We start from the raw sequence: 21,259 nt of genomic DNA on the forward strand, positions 1-21,259 counted from the left end.
AAGTCTGACACAGGGCTCGATCCCATGAACCATGAAATTATGACCTGAGCTGAAATCAAGAGTCAGACACTCAATTGACTGAGCCATCCAGGTGCCCCTCCCCGCCTTACTTTTAAGTCAATTTTTATCTTGATGGAAAAATACTTCATAAATTTTTGGATTATAAAGCCAGTTTCACAGATTACTTCATTTGATACTAACAACTCAATGAAACGGATGGGATGCTGTTTTCTTTTCTTTGAGAAAATGGGAAGGTCAGCGCTCAGTGCCAGGAACCTGTGAGTTCAGGTCACTAACTTGCTGAATAAGTCTCAGCTAAAGACTCAAAGCCAGGTTTTCTGACTTAGTTCAATGCCAGTGTGAGAGGCGTGAAGGGAAAACCCAAGATGATAGCGAATGAAGATCCTCATTTGAGAGCCATGCACCAGACACTGAGGGCAACTGGGCGAGACTGGGGCAGTGTGATCTATGAAACAGATATATTCATTTTTGTCATCTGCAGGACACCTGGTGCCACTGCAACCTCTTTTTAAACAAAGATAAAATGCCCGGGTGAGTTTGGCCTGAGTTTGATCTGTTCTCATCTGGACCATCTATGGGTAAAGATCCCACTTCCCCTTCCAGGTCCTGACACTGATCGTTGAAGAGATGCATCTCACCGTGCACAAGGGCTCTCCTTCGCCCTACTCTTAGCGCTGGCTGAGGGTTGCTCAGAAGCAGACTGCTCCCTGATGTATTTCTGTGGGATTTCCAAATTTCACTAATACTAGAGCTCTGCCAGATGCCCTGACTGTGATGTCTCTTTTATTTCCCAGAAGTCAACTGGGATCATGGCCACAGTTTTCCCAGAAAAGGCTCCTGTAAATTCTCAGGAAAGCTGTAGTCAGACCACGTCTCAGAGCTCACATTCAGCTTATTCTCTCATTAGAGCATCAACTAATAGGAACAACATTGTCCAATCTTTACACAGCTAGATTTGTGCCTGCTACTTAGCATTTTAAAACTAAACCCTGGGGCACTTGGGTGGTTCAGTCGGTTAAGTGTCCAACTGTGGCAGGTTTGAGCTCTGCATCGGGCTCAGTGCTGACAGCTCAGAGCCTGGAGCCTGCTTCGGATTCTGTGTCTCCCTCTCTCTGCCCCTTCCCTGCTCATGCTCTGTCTCTCTCTCTCTCAAAAATAAATCAACATTAAAAAAATTTTTTTAAGTAAAAAAAATAACAAATAAACCCTAAACAATATTTTGTTTAGGGTTACAGGTAGAGATGATAAAACTATAAAGATAATCAAGGACATAATTAGCACAAAAGCAAGGACAATAGTTACATCTCTGGGACAGGGAGAGAGATACGGGTGGGGATAAGCACACAGGAGCTTCAAAGCCATGGGTAACATGCTCTTAATGAGGATCTGGGTATGCCCAGAAAAGTGTTAACATGTCAGGTCTGAGAATGCTACCCTTAGAAAGGCATACTTACAAGGTTTGGCCTTGTCTAGTGCCTAGAAACCTGGATTTTGAGAAAGTTCCCACTATCCCCAGAACCAGTAAGAGCGGCTCACTGTGCCTGAATTGTTTGTATGCTATGATGTATGCTGAATACCTAATTTCCATGTAGACTCTGGGATTTTGACATGTACTAAACAGAGAATGCCTACATAGCCAGCCTCCACTAAAAGCTCCAGGCACTGGCTCTCTAATGAATTTCCCTGTAGACAACACATTATATTTTTTACACGAGTTTCACAATTTTCAAATGCTCAGAGAAAAAAAGGGGTTATTAAAATTAACGTGAAAAATGTCAAGTGCTGATGAGACCATGGAGCACCGGAGTTCTCAAATACTAGAGCTCTTGGTGGGAATACGCATGGTTTCAATCAACTTCTTGGGAAAACTGACAACTTACTACAGATGAATAAGCGCATTGCTAATAAGCCAGTAATTCCATTGCTAGGTTTATATCCGGCATAAATGTGTCCTATGTCACAGACAGAGATGTAGTAGAATGTACTAGAATAGTGGCAGCCCTATTTCTAATAGCACAAAAAAATTAGAAAACTACCCGAATGCTTACTGACTACAGAATGGATAAAATATGGTTTATTCACATGATGGAATTTTGCACAGCTACAAGTGAATGATTTACAACTACACGGATTTCTCAAACATAAATCGAACTTAGTGTTGAATGAAGGAAGCCAGACGCAAAAGAGTACAAACTGAATGACCTGATTTATGTAAGTACAAAAAAGGCAGAACTGACCTATGGTGTTACAAGTCAGAAGAGTAGTGATCCTTGGGGTAAGGGGGGCAAAGGTCTGGAGGGGAGAAGAAGGGGGTCTTCTGGGGGTGCTGGTAATAGTCTATTTAAAAAAAATGTTTTTTAAATGTTTATTTACTTTTGAGAGAGAGAGAGAGAGAGAGAGAGAGACAGAGCACGAGCAGGGGAGGGGCAGAGAGAGAGGGAGACACAGAATCCAAAGCAGGCTCCAGGCTCTGAGCTGTCAGCACGGAGCGCGATGCGGGGCTTCAACTCGTGAACCACAAGATCATGACCGGAACTGAAGTCGGATGCTTAGCTGACTAAGCCACCCAGGCGCCCCTGTATTGTTTGACTTTTTTCAAAACCATAAACATGTACTAACTGTATCCTTAAAAGTTTAGAAAGCACATTATAATTTCAGTTATTCAGTTCTTCTCTTCATATCTTTCTTAAAAACTTCTAAGAGAGGGAAGAGTGATGATGGCCTAAGTATCATAAATCTTGTCCCCAAGCAGAGTCATGACAAACAAAAACATAATTATAACATATTCTTACCTCTTTATTTTCAAAATTACCAGTCAGGTCTTGTTTTAATATTCTGGCTTGTATTTTGTTTTCCCTTGATTTTGCTGGCCGCTGAACTCTTCCTGATGTGACTTTCATCTTAAGGCCACCAGAATTCAGTTTACTCTTAGGCAAATCTTCAATCACTTTCACTAAGGGAGGAGGTGGCTAAAAGGGGGAAAAAATAAAATCCAGTGGCTATCCTTGGAAAACAGACCTGTTCACATAGGATTTCCAAGACATGTTTTGAACAGTTTCATAATGTGCCTTAACATACATCCTTATTCTTCAAGCAAAAGTGTAAATAAAATATTCAAGAAATGCTTCCTGGTTGTCAAATCCAATTTCTGCGAAATTCCTTAGAAGAACACAATAAAGATACACAATTAATAGCAACAATAAATAGAATTTAATTATCCCTTGAAAACTGGCCTTAAATCGTAGTATATCAGTCCATTCTTTGCATGATAAAGTTAGTAGTTTGGTGCATGATAAAGTTAGTAGTTTGCATGATAAAGTTCTTTGCATGATAAAGTTAGTAGTTTGGTGATAACTTGTAGCAGAGAAGCCACAGTTAGACACAGGGCCCTCTAGAATGCTGAGAGAAGCACCCTAATATTCTTCGGGCTCAAGTGAACTTTCTCTGAAGGAGCTGTCAAATGACTTCCCTCTGGAAGCCTGGGACACCTGCCTCTCTGTCCTTGGTTACATTTTTTAATCTGCAGAGAGATGGCTGTTAGTCCCCTACCGCGTCCACAGCTTGCGAGGCAGTTCAGACAGCACAACTTAAATTCTAAACCTTCATTTTTATGGGAAAATAAACCCCAATAACTTCAATTTACTTAGGGGAAAATGATTCACTGAAACAGTTTCTCTATGAATAATACCTGTTTGTAATCAAAAGATCTTCCCTGAGTTCAAAGGAAATGAGGAGATACGATAACTCAGCTTCCTGAGATCATTTAAATGTTTGAGGTGAGGGCACCTGGGCGGCTCTGTCAGATAAGCATCTGACTCTTGGTTTTGCCTCAGGTCACGGTCTCATGGGTTCATGAGTTCAAGCCCCACATCGGGCTCTATGCTGATGGTACAGAGCCTGCTTGGGATTCTCTCTCTATGCCTCTCTGCCCCTCCCCCATTCAGCTTGCTCTCTCTCTCTCTCTCTCTCCCAAAATAAATAAATAAGCTTAAAAAAAATAAATGCTTGAGGCCATTATTGCTAAAGACAAGGTGGATTTGTGATTTTAAAAATGTTTTTCTGGAAGCCAAAGTGCCAATTCCTTTCATATGAGAACAGAGAACAAGAACACAGGGAATACCCCACATGTTCAAATGAACACATTAGATTTCAGAAAAACACAATTTATACACATTAGCTTGCGTTTAAACTGTCATGAAGGCCAGAACAGTGTTCTTCCAAGATCATGTATAATGAAAATGAAGCATCACTCCTCAAGAAAGCTCTTTGAAGAGGAAACCAAACTTTTAAAAATATTTACTTACTTACCTGAGAGAGAGAGAGAGAGCGCGCACAAGCAGGGGAGAGGGGGAGAAAGAGAGAATCCTAAGTAGGTTCCACTCTCAGCATGGAGTCCAATGCAGGGCTCAATCCCATGACCCTGGAATCATGACCTGAGCTGAAATCAAGAGTCGGACGCTAAACTGACTGAGCTACCCAGGTGCCCTGAGGAAATCAAACTTTTTGACCTCCTCCCCTCTCATCTCTGAAAGAAAAAAACAGAATAAAGCAAACATCTTGACCCTTTTTTATAACATAGACGACTAAAAGACCGCTTTGAGGTTTCAAAGATTTTTCTCATTTTATCTTCATACGTTTAGGACTTCTGCTTTTGAAACCTGCAGCCTACTGTAAGTGTCCAAAAAATTTTTCCCTATTGTCAGCTGCAGTATGATGAATACATAACACTGTGAAATGTGTCGAGTAGGTAATGAAATGATGTACATGTATGTATAGATACAGCATTTTTGTCCTAAAATTATTATAAGAAACTTTTAAAGTTGTCACTGTATCTATAAGGCTTTTTAAATAGTATTTTTCTAGGATACCTTGTTATTTATTCACATCTATAAAGAATACAAGGGTAATACAAAATGTAACAATAGCTCTGCTAAAAAAAAAAAAAGTAAAATGGCCACCTATTCTATGACTTAATTTTTCAATTCTTTCTCTATGAAATATAATTAAAAATAGTCTGGGGGTACCTGGGTGGCTCAGCTGGTTAAACGTTGAACTCTTGACCTCAACTCAGGTCATGATCTCACAGTTGGAGAGATCAAGCCCTATAATCAAGCTCTGTGCTGTCAGCACAGAGCCTGCTTGGGATTCTTTCTCTCTCCCTCTCTCTCTGCCTCTTCCCTGCTTAGGTGCTCTCTCTCTCAAAATAAATAAATAAACTTAAAAAAAAAACTGTCTGACTTCTGGGGTGCCTGGGTGGCTCAGTCAGTTAAGCATCTGACTCTTGATTTTGGCTCATGATCTCAGTCGAGAGATTGAACCCCACGTTGGGCTTTGCACTGGGCTTGAAGCCTGCTTAGGATTCTTTCTCCCTCTCTCTCTGCATCTCTCCCTTGCTTGTGCTCTCTCAAAAAAAGAAAAAAAATTTGAAAAGGTCTCACTTCGGAATATTGCCCATCTTTAATATCCTTGAATGATCTTCTCTCTAACCTCAACCCATTCTTCCAAATCTTTATTAACATTGTTATTCTAGTGCCACATTTTCTCCTTTTGAACTCCATGTGCTTCCACGAAATACAGTCTCCTGAAGGTTAGAGCCTGAGATATGACCTGAATTGCCATACCATAGTAGTGTTCAAACTTCAACACATTAAGTAGGAATTAGAGTACTTATTAGAATAATACTGGAAATTCTCCAGTGCCCAATAAACAGGACTTGAAGGAATGGGACGTGGGTGGGGTTTATAGAGACCACAGACTGGAGCGTTTGTGTAAGCCTAGAATAGCCATAAAGACACTAGTGGTGTTGGTAATGTGTCAAAAAAAAAAAAAAAAAAAAAAAAAAAAAAGAAAGATTTCCTACTTCTATTATAGGTTAGTTTTCTGGTCAATATGATCTTAATTGAATGCTTAACAAATACCAGAGAGGAAGTCAATGACTTATTCTGATTTTTCTCAGATCTTTCCCTGCTTCCATTAGTAACATTTCCCTAGCTTTTGTAAAGTTCAGCTAAGCTAAAAACTCTAAGAGCAAATAATATGTTATTAAAATGTTTAAAGTTTACAAGAACAGTAGAGTGTAACTCCATATGGTTGAAGAAAATGTATGCGTGTCATATGCGTGCACACACACGTACACACACACACACACACACACACACACACACAGAGTAGATCCTCACTATTCATGGTAGTTCTGTTCTATAAAGAAGCTGCAAATACCAAGTTAGTGAATACTGAATCATTGCTCCTAGGAGAAATAGTTAGGTCCCTGTGAGCCAGAGATCACAATATGTCAACCAATCAACATATAACTATGTTTAGTGTGTGTTTCTGTTTAGCAACACTTTTTAAAAAATATTTATTTTTAGGAGAGCGCAAGCAGGGGAGGGACACAGAGAGGGGGACAGAGGATCCTAAGCGGGCTCCACGCTGACAAGTTGACAGTAGTGAGCCTGACATGGGGCTTGAACTCATGAACTGCGAGATCATGACCTGAGCCAGAGTCAGATGCTCAACCAACTGAGCCACCCAGGTGCCCATTTAAAAACACTTATTTCATCTATATTGTTGATTCACTAATATTGAACTCATGCCAACAGCACTATAACTTGTACCTGAATTAGGTTTATCACAACCTTCTTATGCTTAGGAATGTTAGACAGCACTTGAGCATTATGTCTGGGGGCCATTTAAAAGAGCAAAATCAACAACAAAAAGCACAAAACTAAAGAATGCAGCACTAACTAGACCACGGAAAGGACACTTGTCACGGGAGCTGAAGTAAGAAGGCCACGCGCTGCCCTGTCTGGCCTCAGCTGGGAGCCTGCACGACGGGCAGCCCACGGTTTGCACTGCTATGCACATACGAATCCCTGTGAATAGGCACCAAGTACGGATTCGAGTTGCAAGTATATTTTTAGCAGTGGCAAGTTCACATTTAAAGAATCCATGAATAATGAGGATTATAAATCCAGGATAATCTGGATTTAAAAAATTAAAAAAAAAAAAAAAAGATACAGATAAGCAAACAGTTGAGAATCAGTCTCTTTTCTCAGATGATTCTGAAGTGTGTATTTTCCCAGTCTTTTTTTCTGTTTGTAAATGTATAGAGTCAATCCTCATTATTCATGTATGTATACATATATGTATGTATATATGTGTGTGTGTGTGTGTGTGTGTATACACACACACACATACATACCCAGAAGTATGAATAAGCAATCCAGGATAATCTGAATTTAGAAAACTGGAGCATAAAGATTTTATTTTTGATGATACAACATTTAAATCTTGAAAAAACTTGATGTTCTTTACTTGAAAACATACCTTATTTATTTCTTGTGTTAGAGCTTGAACTGAATATATGTTCAGACTTCCATTTTCCATAATGGATGCAATGTACCGTCCATGTGGGCTAATTACTGATGAGCTAATTCCTTCATCAAGGCTCCCAATTTCAAAGAGAAGTTTGCAAGTCTGTATATTAACAAATCTCATGATACCATCTTGACTTAGCACTCCAAGAACCTAAGAGTAGAGAGAAATAATATGAGTTCCAAAAACATACTTATTTTAACCTCCCTCCCTCCCTCCCTGCCTCCCTGCCTTCCTTCCTAAGAGAGAAAGAGAGAATGCCCAAGCAGGGTAGAGAAGCAGAGGGAGAAAGAGAATCTTAAGTAGGCTGCACGCTCAGTGCAGAGCTAGACATGGTGCTCCATCCCCTGACTCGGGATCATGACCTGAGCCGAAATCAAGAGTCAGATGCTCAAATGACTGAGTCATGCAGGCCCCCCAAAACACATTTAAAAGTCAAATGTCTCTTGGGGCACCTGGGTGGCTCAGTTGGTTAAGCATCCAACTCTTGATTTTGGCTCAGGTCATGATCTCGTGGTTGTGGGATCGAGCCCTGAATCAGGCTCTGTTCTGACGGCGTGGAGCCTGCTTGGGATTCTCTCTCTCCCTCTCTTTGCCCCTACCCCACTTGCTCTCTCTCGGTCTCTCTCTCATAATAAATAAAAAACACTTAAAAAAGTCAAATGTCTCAGATGTTAACTAGACTTATTATAGAGATCATTTCACAATCGAAATGATCGAATATCGCAATTTCACAATCAAAATATCGAATCATCATGGGGCGCCTGGGTGGCTCAGTCGGTTGAGCGGCCGACTTCGGCTCAGGTCATGATCTCGCGGTCTGTGAGTTCGAGCCCCGCGTCGGGCTCTGTGCTGACAGCTTGGAGCCTGAAGCCTGCTTTCGGATTCTGTGTCTCCCTCTCTCTGACCCTCCCCCATTCATGCTCTGTCTCTCTGTCTCAAAAATAAATAAACATTAAAGGAGTATACAAAGTATACTTATAAAAAAAAAATATCGAATCATCATGAAGCTAATCTTTTATGCCAATTATACATCAATTTTTTAAAAAGTCAACTCTCTGAAAGTCAAACTATACACACTTACATGTACACATATGTATGTATTTATATACGGGGTTTGGTTATTTTTGTTTTGAGGGGAGGACAGTCAGAGATTATATTCACAAAGGGCCATGATATATATCAAAATTGCTAATTATGGCTCATGTAGATTTGCCCTATTCAGGTCCAGGTAAGCCTGGCTCTGACCAAAACCAGTAAGGTGCCCGTGCTGGGAGACTATGGCAAATGATCAGCCAGGCCTTCACCTGGACCCCCACACTGGTTGTCAGAGGCAAGGAGGGGAGGGCTTGCTCTCGCTCACCACACCCACAGCTTGATGAGAACTGGCATCTGTCCCTCATGCACCCAGCTCTGGGCAGTGGTAACAAACATTTGGGGGAAGAAAGAAAGTCTGTGGGCTGCACAGACAGTAGAAGGGTAAGAAGGAAACTAGTCTTTTAAGGGGAAAAATTTAGTCTTAAGTCACACAATTTGAAAAATTAAAAACATGTATTAAAAAAGCATAAACAAATACACAATAAACTCCTCTACTGCCTGATCTATGCACAGGCTCTTTTCCCAGTGCCGCTGGCTGGTAAGCAGTGCCACCATGTGACTACATGAAATGCTCATGTCACTTGTTATATGGAAGATGACAGTAGCTGGAGACGGTTTGAAGGTGACAATCTCTTCTGTTGGGTCAGGTTGTGGGAAACCCCCTCATTCACAGCTGATGCAACCTCTCTGGGGGGCAATTTGGCAAGATCTCTCAAAGTTACAGATGTACCTGAGTCTGAGAACCACTGCTTCAGCTCTGGGATTTTATCCTACAGACAGGATGTATGAAATGGTACATGCAAAAAGTTATTCAGTTATTCTATTTATTTACTCACTCACTAACTCAGGCAATCTTTATACCCAATGTGGGGCTTGAACTCATGACCTTGAGGCCAACAGTAGCACGCTCTTCCAACTGAGCCAGCCCCAGGCAACCCTGGTGCAGCGTTATTTGTAATAAAGAAGGACTAAAAACAAGTTAGGTGCCCAATAACAAAGGACTGGTTAAAAACCTATAAAATACTATGCAGCTGTTAAAAAAAAAAAAAAAAAGAAGCTCTGTACTGACATAGAATAAACCATCTTCGAGGGCAGTGAAGAAAACAAAAACAAAAAAACAACAAAAGTGAAGAAAAGCAATGTGCAAAGCTGCATTTTTTATATGGCAGAGGGGCAGTTCATGAGATTGAGCCCTGCGTCCTCTGTGTGGACAGTGCAGAGCCCATTTGGTTTCTGTCTCTTTCTCTCCCTGCTTGTGCTCGCTTGCTCTCTCTCAAAATAAATAAATAAACTTTAGGAAAAAAAGTGGCAGAAACAGTGGACTATTATAACAGTAGCAGTTATGGAGAATAACTGGACAAATGGAAAAGAAGAGATTTCACTTTACTGTCTTTTTTTTTATGTTTTCCACCTTGGGAATGCATTATCTATTCAAAAACTTAAGTTGGAGGCAGCCACCTGGCTCAGTCAGTAGAGCATGCAACTCTGAATCGCAGGGTCATGAGTTATATATAACTTGTTAAAGTACAAGACTCAAAATAGTCAATTTACAATAAGAACGTTAAGGTTTAACTACTCAACCATTAAAAAGAAAAATGGTGTGGGGGCATCTGGCTGGTTCAGGCAGTAGAGCATGTGATACTTGATCTCAGGGTCATGAGTTCAAGCCCTATGTTGGGCATGGAGCCTACTTAAAAAAAAAGATGAAAAAGATAAAATAAAATACATAAGCAAAGAAAAAAAATTTTTAAATGGTGTGTAGAGGGGGAAGTACTTTGCAAATTAAGGCAAGATACAAAGAAAACACGTTTCCTAAAACTAAGGCAACCAGTTATGGTAGGTAGAACACAGTACAACAAGGAGAAAAATTTTAATCTTAGCTCCCCCTTTTTAATCCTTACAATCAATAGGAATGTTGACAAGTCCCTTAATGTTTCTAAGCTTTAATGTCAGTCTATGTAACGGAGAGAGTACCTTCCATGCCTGTGTGCAAATAGAAAATAATATGTTAAAACACCCTGTAAGTCATAAAGTATGACATAAATTTAAAGTATATAGATTTTAGAAAAAGGTTAAATTGTCAGTAATACACAAAACCTAATATTTTAAAACTTTTTCAATTTTAGACTCTTCGCAATATCAGCAATTTCAAGTCTTTGTAACAACGAGGGTACAAGTTAACTAGGAGAGCTAATATAGTTCAGAAATTGATATGCTCTTTCTCAGAAAGTATAATGTCCTACATTTATTTATATTACTAACCTGATTAGAACCAGCATCAAAACTATCAGGAAGAAATTCTAGATGGCGAATGGCTCGAACTTTAGTAGGCATCTGAATAATTCTAAATAGCTGTTTAGCTTCCAAGCACCACAAGTGAAGGTGATTTGATTTACCCCCAGCAGCCAGGATTCGACCATCTCTGTATAACAAAAGGTGAGAAATTAGGACTACGTGAATAGTTTTTAAATTTTTTTTAATATTTATTTCTGAGAGAGAGAGAGAGAGAGAGAGAGAGAGAGAGAGAGAGAGAGACAGTAAGCAGGAGAGGGGCACAGAGAGAGAGAGAGACATAGTATCCGAAGTAGGCTCCAGGCTCTGAGCTGTCAGCACAGAGCCCAACCTGGGGCTGGAACTCACGAACCGTGAGATCATGACCTGAGCCAAAATCACACGCCTAACCGACTGAGGCACCCAGGCACCCCTAACGTGAATTGCCTATGGTAGCAATGTCCAGTATGATCCAACATGATAGAAATATTCTGTATCTATACTGCTCAATATGGTCACTACTGGCCACATGTGAATGAGAACTTGAAATGTAGCTAATGCTTCTGAAGAAATAAATTCTTAATTTTATTTACTTATTTTTTAAAGTTTATTTATTTTGAGAGGGAGACTGACAGAGCACAAGCAGGGGAGGGGCAGAAAGAGAGGGAAAGAGAGACTCCCAAGCAGGCTCTGGGCTGTCAGTGCAGGGCCAGTTGCAGGGCTTGATCTCACAAACCATGAGATCATGACCTAAGCCGAGATGAAGAGTCAGAGGTTTAACTGACTGAGCCACCCAGGTACCCCATATTTAATTTTTATGAACTAGTTCATGCACCCAGTAGCTACCACATAGGAAAGCTCAGGTTTATAGCATATATTTTTTTTACCTATTGTATTAAGACACCAGCTTAACATGTTTGTTCGATGACTTGATTGAGAATTTCTGAGTAACATTTATCTTTTATAGCATAATCTCAAAGTTAACACCCTCCAACTTCCTATATTTCACACATGACTATACTGAACTGGTACAACACTGCTACACGAAAACTCAAGAAGCCCAAACTTTTTTTCCTGCTCAAAGAAAGCTACTTTTAGAAAGGTACAAAAAGAATAAGCTGTATTAACTTGCAAGGCTGTTGCCCATTCATTCACCAAGGACTTGTAGTGTCTAATACAAGCCAGGTATCATTTCAGGCACCAGGGACACAATGGTGAACAAGGCAGGGAAGATTCCTGCTCTTGGGGATTTTCAGTTGAAAGAAAGGCAAACAAATAAATGAACTTGATCTCAGCTGATAAGTTCTATAAAGAACTATACAATGAGATGGGAGTTACAGAGCTGGGAAAGGAGAAAGGTCTACTCCCTAAAAAATGAATGAGCCAGGGGCACCTGGGTGGCTCAGCTGGTTAAACGTCTGACTTCGACTTAGATCATGAGATCAAGGTTCATGAGTTTGAGCCGTGCATTGGGCTCTCTGCTGTGAGCACAGAGCCCACTTCAGATCCTCTGTCCTGCTCTCTCTCTGCCCCTCTCCTGCTTATGCTCTCTCAAAACTAAATAAACATTAAAAAAACATTTTAAAAAATGTGAATGAGCCAGTCACGGGATGATTTGGAGGAAGAATTCCATGCTGGTCGGTATTCCAGACTGCAGTGCACAGTGTGAGAAAGGAATAAGGTTGTACCTAAGGAAGAGTGAGAAGCCTCACTCAAGTGTGGTCCTAACCATGTTAGGGAAAGGAAATAGGACAAAGGAGAGGGAGACGAAGGCCAGAAAACAGAGGTCTCAGGAATATTATGGGAAGTTTGGATTTTATTCTAAATATCAGGGAAAGCCTTTCAAGGGAGTTCAACAGGGAAATGACATGATTTGACTTATTTGACTAATGGTTTAAAAAGACCACTCTATCTGCTATGTAGAGACAGACTTTAGGAAATGAAATTGAAAACATTGAGACCAAATAAGGAGACTATTACAGGAACCTGAAAGAGACTAGGATAGTTGGAGGTAGGTGATACTGTGCAAAACACAAAAGATCAGACCAATTCAAGATATAATTTGGTGGAATTGATGGGATTTACTCATGACTTAGAAGTGGGTAAGAGCAAATGAGGAAATAATATGTATTTTCTAGCACTTTCCACTGAAAAGGCCTAGAGACATTGACCAAATCAGTCACAAGGAGTGTCCCCTAGCATCCAGATTGGGTCTTGAAATATCATTACCCACACAAATGAAACCAGGTTTGGGGCACCTGGGTGGCTTTGTGGGTTAGGGGTTGGACTCGATTTCAGCACAGGTCATCATCTCATGGTTTGTGCGATCGAGCCCCACATGGGGCTCTGCACTCACAGCCCAGAGCCGGCTTTGGATTCTCTCTCCCTCCCTCCCTCCCCCCCCCCTCCCCTGCTCATGCTCTCTCTCAAAATAAATAAATAAACTTAAGAAAAAAACAAAAACAAACCCAGGCTCTTTAGAAAAGTGGCTGATACCAGGTTTGGGACAGAAAATATACAAGATAAGCCTGGAACATTTTGTTAGATTAGAAACAATGAGAGCTTTCAAAACAAACAACTGCAGTTGTATCAAAAGGGTTCAAAGCCAACTTGAAGAGGATCCCAGTGGTCGACAATGAGAGAACTGCAGCATCACTAAGAGTAATGTTAATGGATTAGATCACGTTGACTATTTAAATCCATTCATTCACAAAGATTAAGGGCAAAAGCCTTCACTGGCTACCCTGGGAAGATGCCAATGAACAATTCATTATTTTTCATAACAATTTTTTTTAAAAGAAGGGAAATTAAGCATTTATCCTGCGTTTCATTAAAACCTATAAAGTAACCAGAGAGTTAATGAGAGGAAGTTTTTTCTTTAGAAAGATTCTGGTTAATAAGGGAAGAAGGAATGACAGAATGAGCATAGCACCATTTTGCTAACCTCAAATGCAATACTGGATCTAGGTCATGACCATCGATGGCCACTAATATCACAAGAGAAACGTTCCTCCTGATGAAAGTACACAAACCACCTATCATACTTCTTGCCCCCAAATCAAGTCTGAATCAGACCAAGCCTCCAATTTACAAAAAATATAGGTGTAAGCAATTTACAGGAAATACAGATGAGAGAGAGTCACATTCAAACACCACCACAGGGATGCAAAAAGCAAATCTGGAAATACAGAAAATGCTATAGGACAAATGACCAGTTCCTTAAATTAGCTGCAAAGAAAAAATTTAAAAAGGGATATATTAACCAAGACACTGTGTGAACCTTGATTCCTGATTTGAACAAAGATTAGATACGTGAGACTATTAAGAAATTATTCATTTTTAAAAGTGTGGTAATAGGTTAACTAACTGAAATTTAAATAAAAACTTGGGGGAGAAAAGTGGTAATAGTACTGCGGTTATGTTCGAAAAGGACTCTTTCCTTTAGAGATACACACTGGAATACTACGGATAAAATGATATGCATGGGCTTTGCTTTAAGGCAACGAGGTAGGTAGCAGGAGGCAGTAATGGGTGGAGTTACAGATAAAATAGAGGTGGCTATTAGTTGATTATTACAACTAATAAGAATACTCTAGTTAGGGGGGCACCTGGGTGGCTCAGTCGGTTAAGCGTCTGACTTCGGCTCAGGTCATGATCTCACAGTCTGTGAGTTCGAGCCCCGCGTCGGACTCTGTGCTGACAGCTCAGAGCCTGGAGCCTGCTTCCGATTCTGTGTTTCCCTCTCTCTCTGTCCCTTCCCCACTTGTGCTCTGTCTCTCTCAAAAATAAATAAACATTAAAAAAAATTTTTTTAAATAAAAAATATAAAAAGAATAATTAGGGCTTCATGTATTTTTATATTTTTCTGTAGATTTGAAATTTGCCACAATACAGTAAAAAGTTTTACAGATCATATGTCAGTTTGAAGGAAACTTTTCTCATATGACCGTAAGATAATGAAAACGGAATGAAAATTTGTAAAATTTTACTGGAAGCTAGATTTCTTAAAAATTCTCAGTGTTGGGGCGCCTGGGTGGCTCAGTCGGTTAAGCGACCGACTTCAGCTCAGGTCATGATCTCACAGTCCATGAGTTCAAGCCCCGCGTCAGGCTCTGGGCTGATGGCTCAGAGCCTGGAACCTGCTTCAGATTCTGTGTCTCCCTCTCTCTCTGACCCTCCCTCATTCGTGCTCTGTCTCTCTCTGTCTCAAGAATAAACAAACATTAAAAAAAATTTAAAAAAAAAATTCTCAGTGTTGTGGGGGAGGAGGAGCTAAGTCAAAGGAGCGTGTGACTCTTTATTTCAGGGTCATGAGTTTGAGCTCCATGTTGGGTGTAGAGATTACAAAAACAAAAAAACAAACAAAAAAACCCCCAAAAAACTTAATAAAAAGGTAAAATGCACATTACCTGGTCACGGCAAACACTTTGTATAATACACTAGAGCTTTCAGGTGGAGCTGGCAGTTGATATTTGCAAGAAAGAGTATCACATTCCCAGGCGAAGATGGAATTATCTTTAAAACAGCTGAGGATGGTATTACTTAATGGTAAAAAGAAAACCTAAAGAAGGAGAAAAACAATTATTGTTCACATAATGATCATATAGCCCACAGCCCTCTTTAAATTTAAAATTATCCAAGTTGGGGCGCCTGGGTGGCTCAGTCGGTTAAGCGTCCGACTTCAGCCAGGTCACGATCTCGCGGTCCGTGAGTTCGAGCCCCGCGTCGGGCTCTGGGCTGATGGCTCAGAGCCTGGAGCCTGTTTCCGATTCTGTGTCTCCCTCTCTCTCTGCCCCTCCCCCGTTCGTGCTCTGTCTCTCTCTGCCTCAAGAATAAATAAAACGTTAAAAAAAATTTTTTTTTTAAATTAAAAAAAATAAAACTATCCAAGTTGTCGGGGCTTCTGGGTGGCTCAGTCAGTTGAGCATCCGACTCTTGAATTCTGTTCAGTTCGTAATCCCAGGGTTGTGGGACCGAGCCCCGTGTCTGGCTCCACACTGTGAAGCCTGCTTAAGCTTCTTTCTCTCTCTCTCTCTCTCTCTCCCCCTCTTTCCCTCCTGCATGCTCTCTCTCTCTGTAAAAATAAGATAAAATAAAGTAATACAAGTAGTCAATTTTTCTTTTAAAAAGTTACTTTTTCTTGGGGTGCCTGGGTGGCTCATTTGGTTAAGCGTCTGACTTCGACTCAGGTCACGATCTCACCATTCATGAGTTCGAGCCCCACATAGTGCTCTCAGTGCAGAGCCCACTTTGGATCCTCTGTCCCGCCTCTCTCTCAAAAATAAATGAACATTAAAAAAAATTGTTTTTAAGATTCTTTTTTTAGTGTTTATTTATTTTTGAGAGAGAGAGCGAGAGAGTGAGTAAGCAGGGGAGGGGTGGATAGAGACAGAGACATAGAATCCAAAGTGGGCTCCTGGCTCTAAGCTGTCAGCACAGAGCCCAACACAGGGTTCGAACCCATGAGCTATGAGATCATGACCTGGGCCGAAGTTGGGCACTCATCCGATTGAGCCACCCAGGTGCCCCTAAAAAAAAAAAAAAAAAAAAAAAAAAAAAAAAAAAAAACCTTAAAAAAAAAGTTACTTTTCCTTAAACTGGAAAAAAAATACATTTACAACATATGATGGGATAATACTGATATCTCATATACTATCATAAACTAAAAGGAAAAGTTTCTTAAATAAAAAATAGGGGACTAAAATAACTAGGCAATTCATAAAATACTAAGTAAAAATTTTAAAACATTTAACCTTACAAAAGATTGAAATGAAAACAATGATAGCATTTTATGAGTATCAAATTTACTATAAAAATAACACACACATATACATGCACACAAACTACATATGCTAACATATGTATTTTATTTACAAACTATATGCCAATATAAACACAATGAAATACTGGCTACTCATAAATGTTAAAAATACTAAACGTTGGTGACAGTATAGGAAACAGGCACTGTTATACATGGCTGCTGGTAATAAAAATTGGTTACAGATATTGTACAACACATTTCAACAGCCTTGAAAATACACATCACTCCTAAACTAGTCAGTCGGCTTCTAAAAGTTAATCCTTTGGAAAAAAAAATCAGCAAAGTGCTTTGAGATAAATGTACATAAATGTTTGTTGAGCATTATTTATAAAAGTAAAAAGTTGAAAACAAAAACATGGTATTTTATTCATGACTATTTAATGGACAATTGAGATTGAACTTAATAGCAAATCTGAAAATACCATTTATTGCTAGTTTCTATACATAAACACTAAATGATGCTTACTTTTTAAAAAAATTTCTTTACTGTTTGTTTATTTTTGAGAGAGAGAGAGAGAGAGACAGAGAGACAGAGAATGAGCAGGAGAGGGAAGAGAGAGATGGAGACACAGAATCCAAAGCAGGCTCTAGGCTCTGAGCTGTCAGAGCCCGACACGGGGCTTGAACTCATGAATGATGAGATCATGACCGAAGCTGAAGTCAGACACCCAACGGAATGAGCCACCCAGGTGCCCCAACACTGCTTAATTTTGATAATATAAAATTTTAGTTAAAATTCACCATTTTCTCATAAGACTTTCAATGGCCTCTAATAAAATTTTGTGTCATTTGTGTAAAGCACACAAAGGGAGGGAGGGAGGGAAGGAAGGAAAAGAAAGAAGTAAAGAAAATGGAAGAAACCAATACCTTAAGAACAAAATATTCCTGCCCATCTTCTCAAAATACATCTCCTCAAATAGCCTGAGATATTTCCCATGGTTTAATCCTTAGCTACATCTCTAGCTCTTTATTCTTTCATTCCCATCTAGAATAGACTTCACTACATCCAAGCTTATTGTAATACTTTGTATTTGAACATAGGATTTGTTCTTGTGTTGGACAGGAACAGGGATTCACCGAGAAGGCAGAACCCCTTGGACAATCTGTAGACTCTTTTCTGACCCCTGATTTGTCACACACCTTCAGAATTTACTAGTGTCAGAGGGAGGCCTATTTTCTCTTGAAATGCTACATTCTTCGGGGAGGAAGCACTCAACGTTTTTAACGCTGGATTGGAGTGTCTCTTGAGTATTTACAATCAGGATATGGCTGTCATCACAATAATGAGAGGGAGCAGGCCAAAAAGGTCCAGGGGAAAAGCAGGGTCAACGTCACATCTACTGTGGCTGTTTCCAGTGTTACAAAAATAACAAATCAATAAGGCACCTGTATGAAATACTTCTGCAACTTTCCATGTAATTTATGTTTTCACCTAAGCTATTATATATACACAGTTAAGAAATGATTCTAATAGTTAATGATATTACTATAAAAATTTCAGGGAATGGAAACCTGTTATTTTTATAACAATAGTTGAAGGCTGTTATCATGAACTGTTCTGTCTGATATACATATAATAGTATCTTTTTTCAAAAGCAAATAGTGATAAAAAAACACAGCCCTTACACACATACATACATAGTACACTACGGGACATACTGGTTAATTAAAACAATCTACTCAGTGTTAATGCTAATAAGACACAATAAAAAATGCTAATTTGATTGCTGCCCTTGCCTGATTCAACCCTCACTTTAGTCCTTGGCCCACTTTATCAAAGACAATCACTGGTACATCATTCGCCAACAGATTCAGGAAGATTTATAACTGGAAGTTCTTACTGAAAGCATGTGCACTGAATACCCTGTGATCAGTAATGAAGGCTGAGACACTGTTTCAAAACCAATGTGGAAAAAAGTAACTTAAGATTTTTATTATAATTAGCAATATTTTTCTAGAAAAGTAATAAAGTTTATTCCTTCTGGGAGAAGCAAAAGCTTTAAAGTTAATGAGCACCAACTGCTATTTTAGGGGAAGAGCTGTGATAGATTATTGCCTACATGATTATTCATTACTAGATTTGTGATTTTAATTGCCAGATTTTAATGATTATAAAATTGTTCCTAATGAATCATGTCATTATTTAGATAGTGTCATGTCTTGACAATCATAAAAAGCTTAGAAAAAACTTCAAAAGGACTAGCAAAACATAGTTTTTGGAGGGTTGGGCATCAGGGCGGGGCTGCAGTTTTCCTTGTAAAATAGGAAAATCCAGGCTTTCCAACTCACTTTTGAATTAAAAAAATTTTTTTAATGTTTATTTATTTTTGAGAGAGAGAGGGAGAGAGAGTGCGAGTGGCAGGGCGGTGGGGGGGGAGGGGCGATGAACAGAGAGAGAGGGAGACACAGAATCCAAAGTGGGCTCTGGGCTCCAAGCTGTCAGCACAGAGCCCGATGCGGGGCTCGAACCCACGTCCAACTCACTTTTGAGAGGCCTGTGAGCTCTTTTGAAAGTTAAGAGTTCAGGATGGTAATAAGAGCAAATGTACAATTAAGTCAAACGTACAATTGAGGAAAAATTTAGCAAGCGCCAACTGTGCACAAAAAGTGAATTAAGTTTGGCAACACATTCTTTGTCAAATGTTTTCTTACATCCATCAGAAAACATTCTCTGACATATACTGAACCACAGTAATCAGAAATCCTAGGATTTATTCAAAAATCCCAAACTAAATATTTAATTTAAATATTCTACCTCAAACATCAACAAAATAATCAAAATCTACTAATAGGAAGAGGTATGACTGGCTTACCTGAGAGGCAGTATGGTATCCTGGAATGACTTTGGGGTAAGACGGGCCTACAGTCAAACCACGCGTCTTTGGTAAGCTATGTGACCCAGGGCACATTACTTCGTGTTTCTGAACTTCCGATTCCCCATTTGTAAAATGAGAATGGTATCTACTTTTAGAATTATTTAAGTTTAAAAATAACTAAATGAAGTGTAAGGTACACAGTGAATACTCAACAATGGGTTATCTATTGTTATTGGTATTGATTACTTCTACTGCCAGGTACAAAAACCCAGTGGAAAGATGTTGGAATGACAGGTTCTATCTATCTATCTACTTATTTATTTATTTTGAAGTTTATTTACTTATTTTGAGAGACAAAGAGAGCTAGCGGGGGAGGGGCAGAGAGAGACAGAGAGAAAGGCAGAGAGAATCCCAAGTGGGCTCTGTACTGACAGCAGAGGTTCGAACCCACGAACCGTTAGATCATGACCCAAACCAAAACCAAGAGTTGGACGCTCAGCTGATGGAGCCACCTGGGTGCCCCAGAATGACAGGTTCTTTAAAAACATTTTGAAATCAAAGGTCCACGGTTATTTATCTGAAACCCTTGGTGCCAGATATGTTCCAGAATTCAGAATTACTTCCACTTTAAGAAAGGTAATATGATGCGTATTTTGTAACATTACGTGTGGAACCCCTGGGTGACCTGGGGCAATACTCCATACTCAAACATATTAATATTTCAGCCTCATGTCAATTCAGTTCAGATTTTGCTGCCAAATGAATTTATGCAAGATCGGATTTTGCTGCCAAGTAAGTTATTTAAAAACTTTCGGGTTTCTGAGTTGCTGATGAGGTATCGTTCATCCATTTCATGTAGTTCGAAAGAAATACAACACAGTTACCTTGCGGCTTTATAAACAGGCATCTGATTGGACTGAGATAATCCCGTAACAGAACCAGATAACGGGTAAGAATAACAGACAACAGAAACAGCAGCAGCTGCAGCTGACTTGTACTGTGCTCTGTGTGCACCATCCCCCTCCCTCCTGAAGCCAACACTAAGGCGAATGCTGCTACTGTTTGCATCCTACTCGTAAGGTTAGTGGCTCGGCTCATTGAAAATGTTGAACATGAATCTAGTCAAGCCTTTAGTTTACAAGAAATACAAATGAGAGAATAAGTTAAATGAAATAATGAAGAAGAGTGAAAACAAATCCAGAATTTGGGGCATTTTCCAGGACAGCTGTCCTGGTTGCTCTCAAAATAAATAAATGAGAGGTGTCCGGGTGGCTCAGTCGGTTGAGCATCCGACTTCGGCTCAGGTCATGATCTCACGGTCCAGGGGTTCAAGCACCGCATCAGGCTCTGTGTGGACTGCTCAGAGCCTGAAGCCTGCTTGGGATTGTGTCTCCCTCTCTCTCTGCCCCTCCCCAACTTGCACTCTGTCTCCGTCTCTCAAAAATAAATAAACGTTAAAATAAATAAATAAATCGGGGCACCTGGGTGGCTCAGTCGGTTAAGCATCCGACTTCGGCTCAGGTCATGACTTCGCAGTTGGGGAGTTCGAGCCCTGTGTCGGGCTCTGTGCTGACAGCTTGGAGCCTGGAGCATGCTTCCGATTCTGTGCCTCCCACTCTCTCTGCCCCTCCTCCTCCCCTGCTCATGCTGTTTCTCTCTCCTTCAAAAATAAATAAACATGAAAAAAAATTTTTTAAACAAATAAATAATAATAATGTCATAGGACAAAAATGGCAGAAGGCTATTTTAGATTAAAAAGAGCCATCAGGGGCGCCTGGGTGGCGCAGTCGGTTAAGCGTCCGACTTCAGCCAGGTCACTATCTCGCGGTCCGTGAGTTCGAGCCCTGCTTCAGGCTCT

The 21,259-nt window shown here is 40.0% G+C and overlaps 1 protein-coding gene across 6 annotated transcripts in view; it reads right to left on the bottom strand.

Annotated features, from left to right (window-relative positions):
• Window positions 1–21,259, bottom strand: part of TBC1D31 (TBC1 domain family member 31) — a 75,943-nt gene that overhangs the window by 37,825 nt on the left and 16,859 nt on the right. For all 6 annotated transcript variants that reach the window (XM_030304036.1, XM_030304039.1, XM_030304035.1 and 3 more), the window contains 4 exons: window positions 15,174–15,325; window positions 10,756–10,915; window positions 7,348–7,548; window positions 2,814–2,990 (listed from right to left, as the gene is read on the bottom strand). In XM_030304036.1, the coding sequence (XP_030159896.1) occupies window positions 2,814–2,990; window positions 7,348–7,548; window positions 10,756–10,915; window positions 15,174–15,325 (690 nt within the window). The remainder of the gene's footprint in view (window positions 1–2,813; window positions 2,991–7,347; window positions 7,549–10,755; window positions 10,916–15,173; window positions 15,326–21,259) is intronic.

Source organism: Lynx canadensis, chromosome F2 (assembly GCF_007474595.2).
Source record: "Lynx canadensis isolate LIC74 chromosome F2, mLynCan4.pri.v2, whole genome shotgun sequence".
Lineage (NCBI taxonomy): Eukaryota > Metazoa > Chordata > Mammalia > Carnivora > Felidae > Lynx > Lynx canadensis.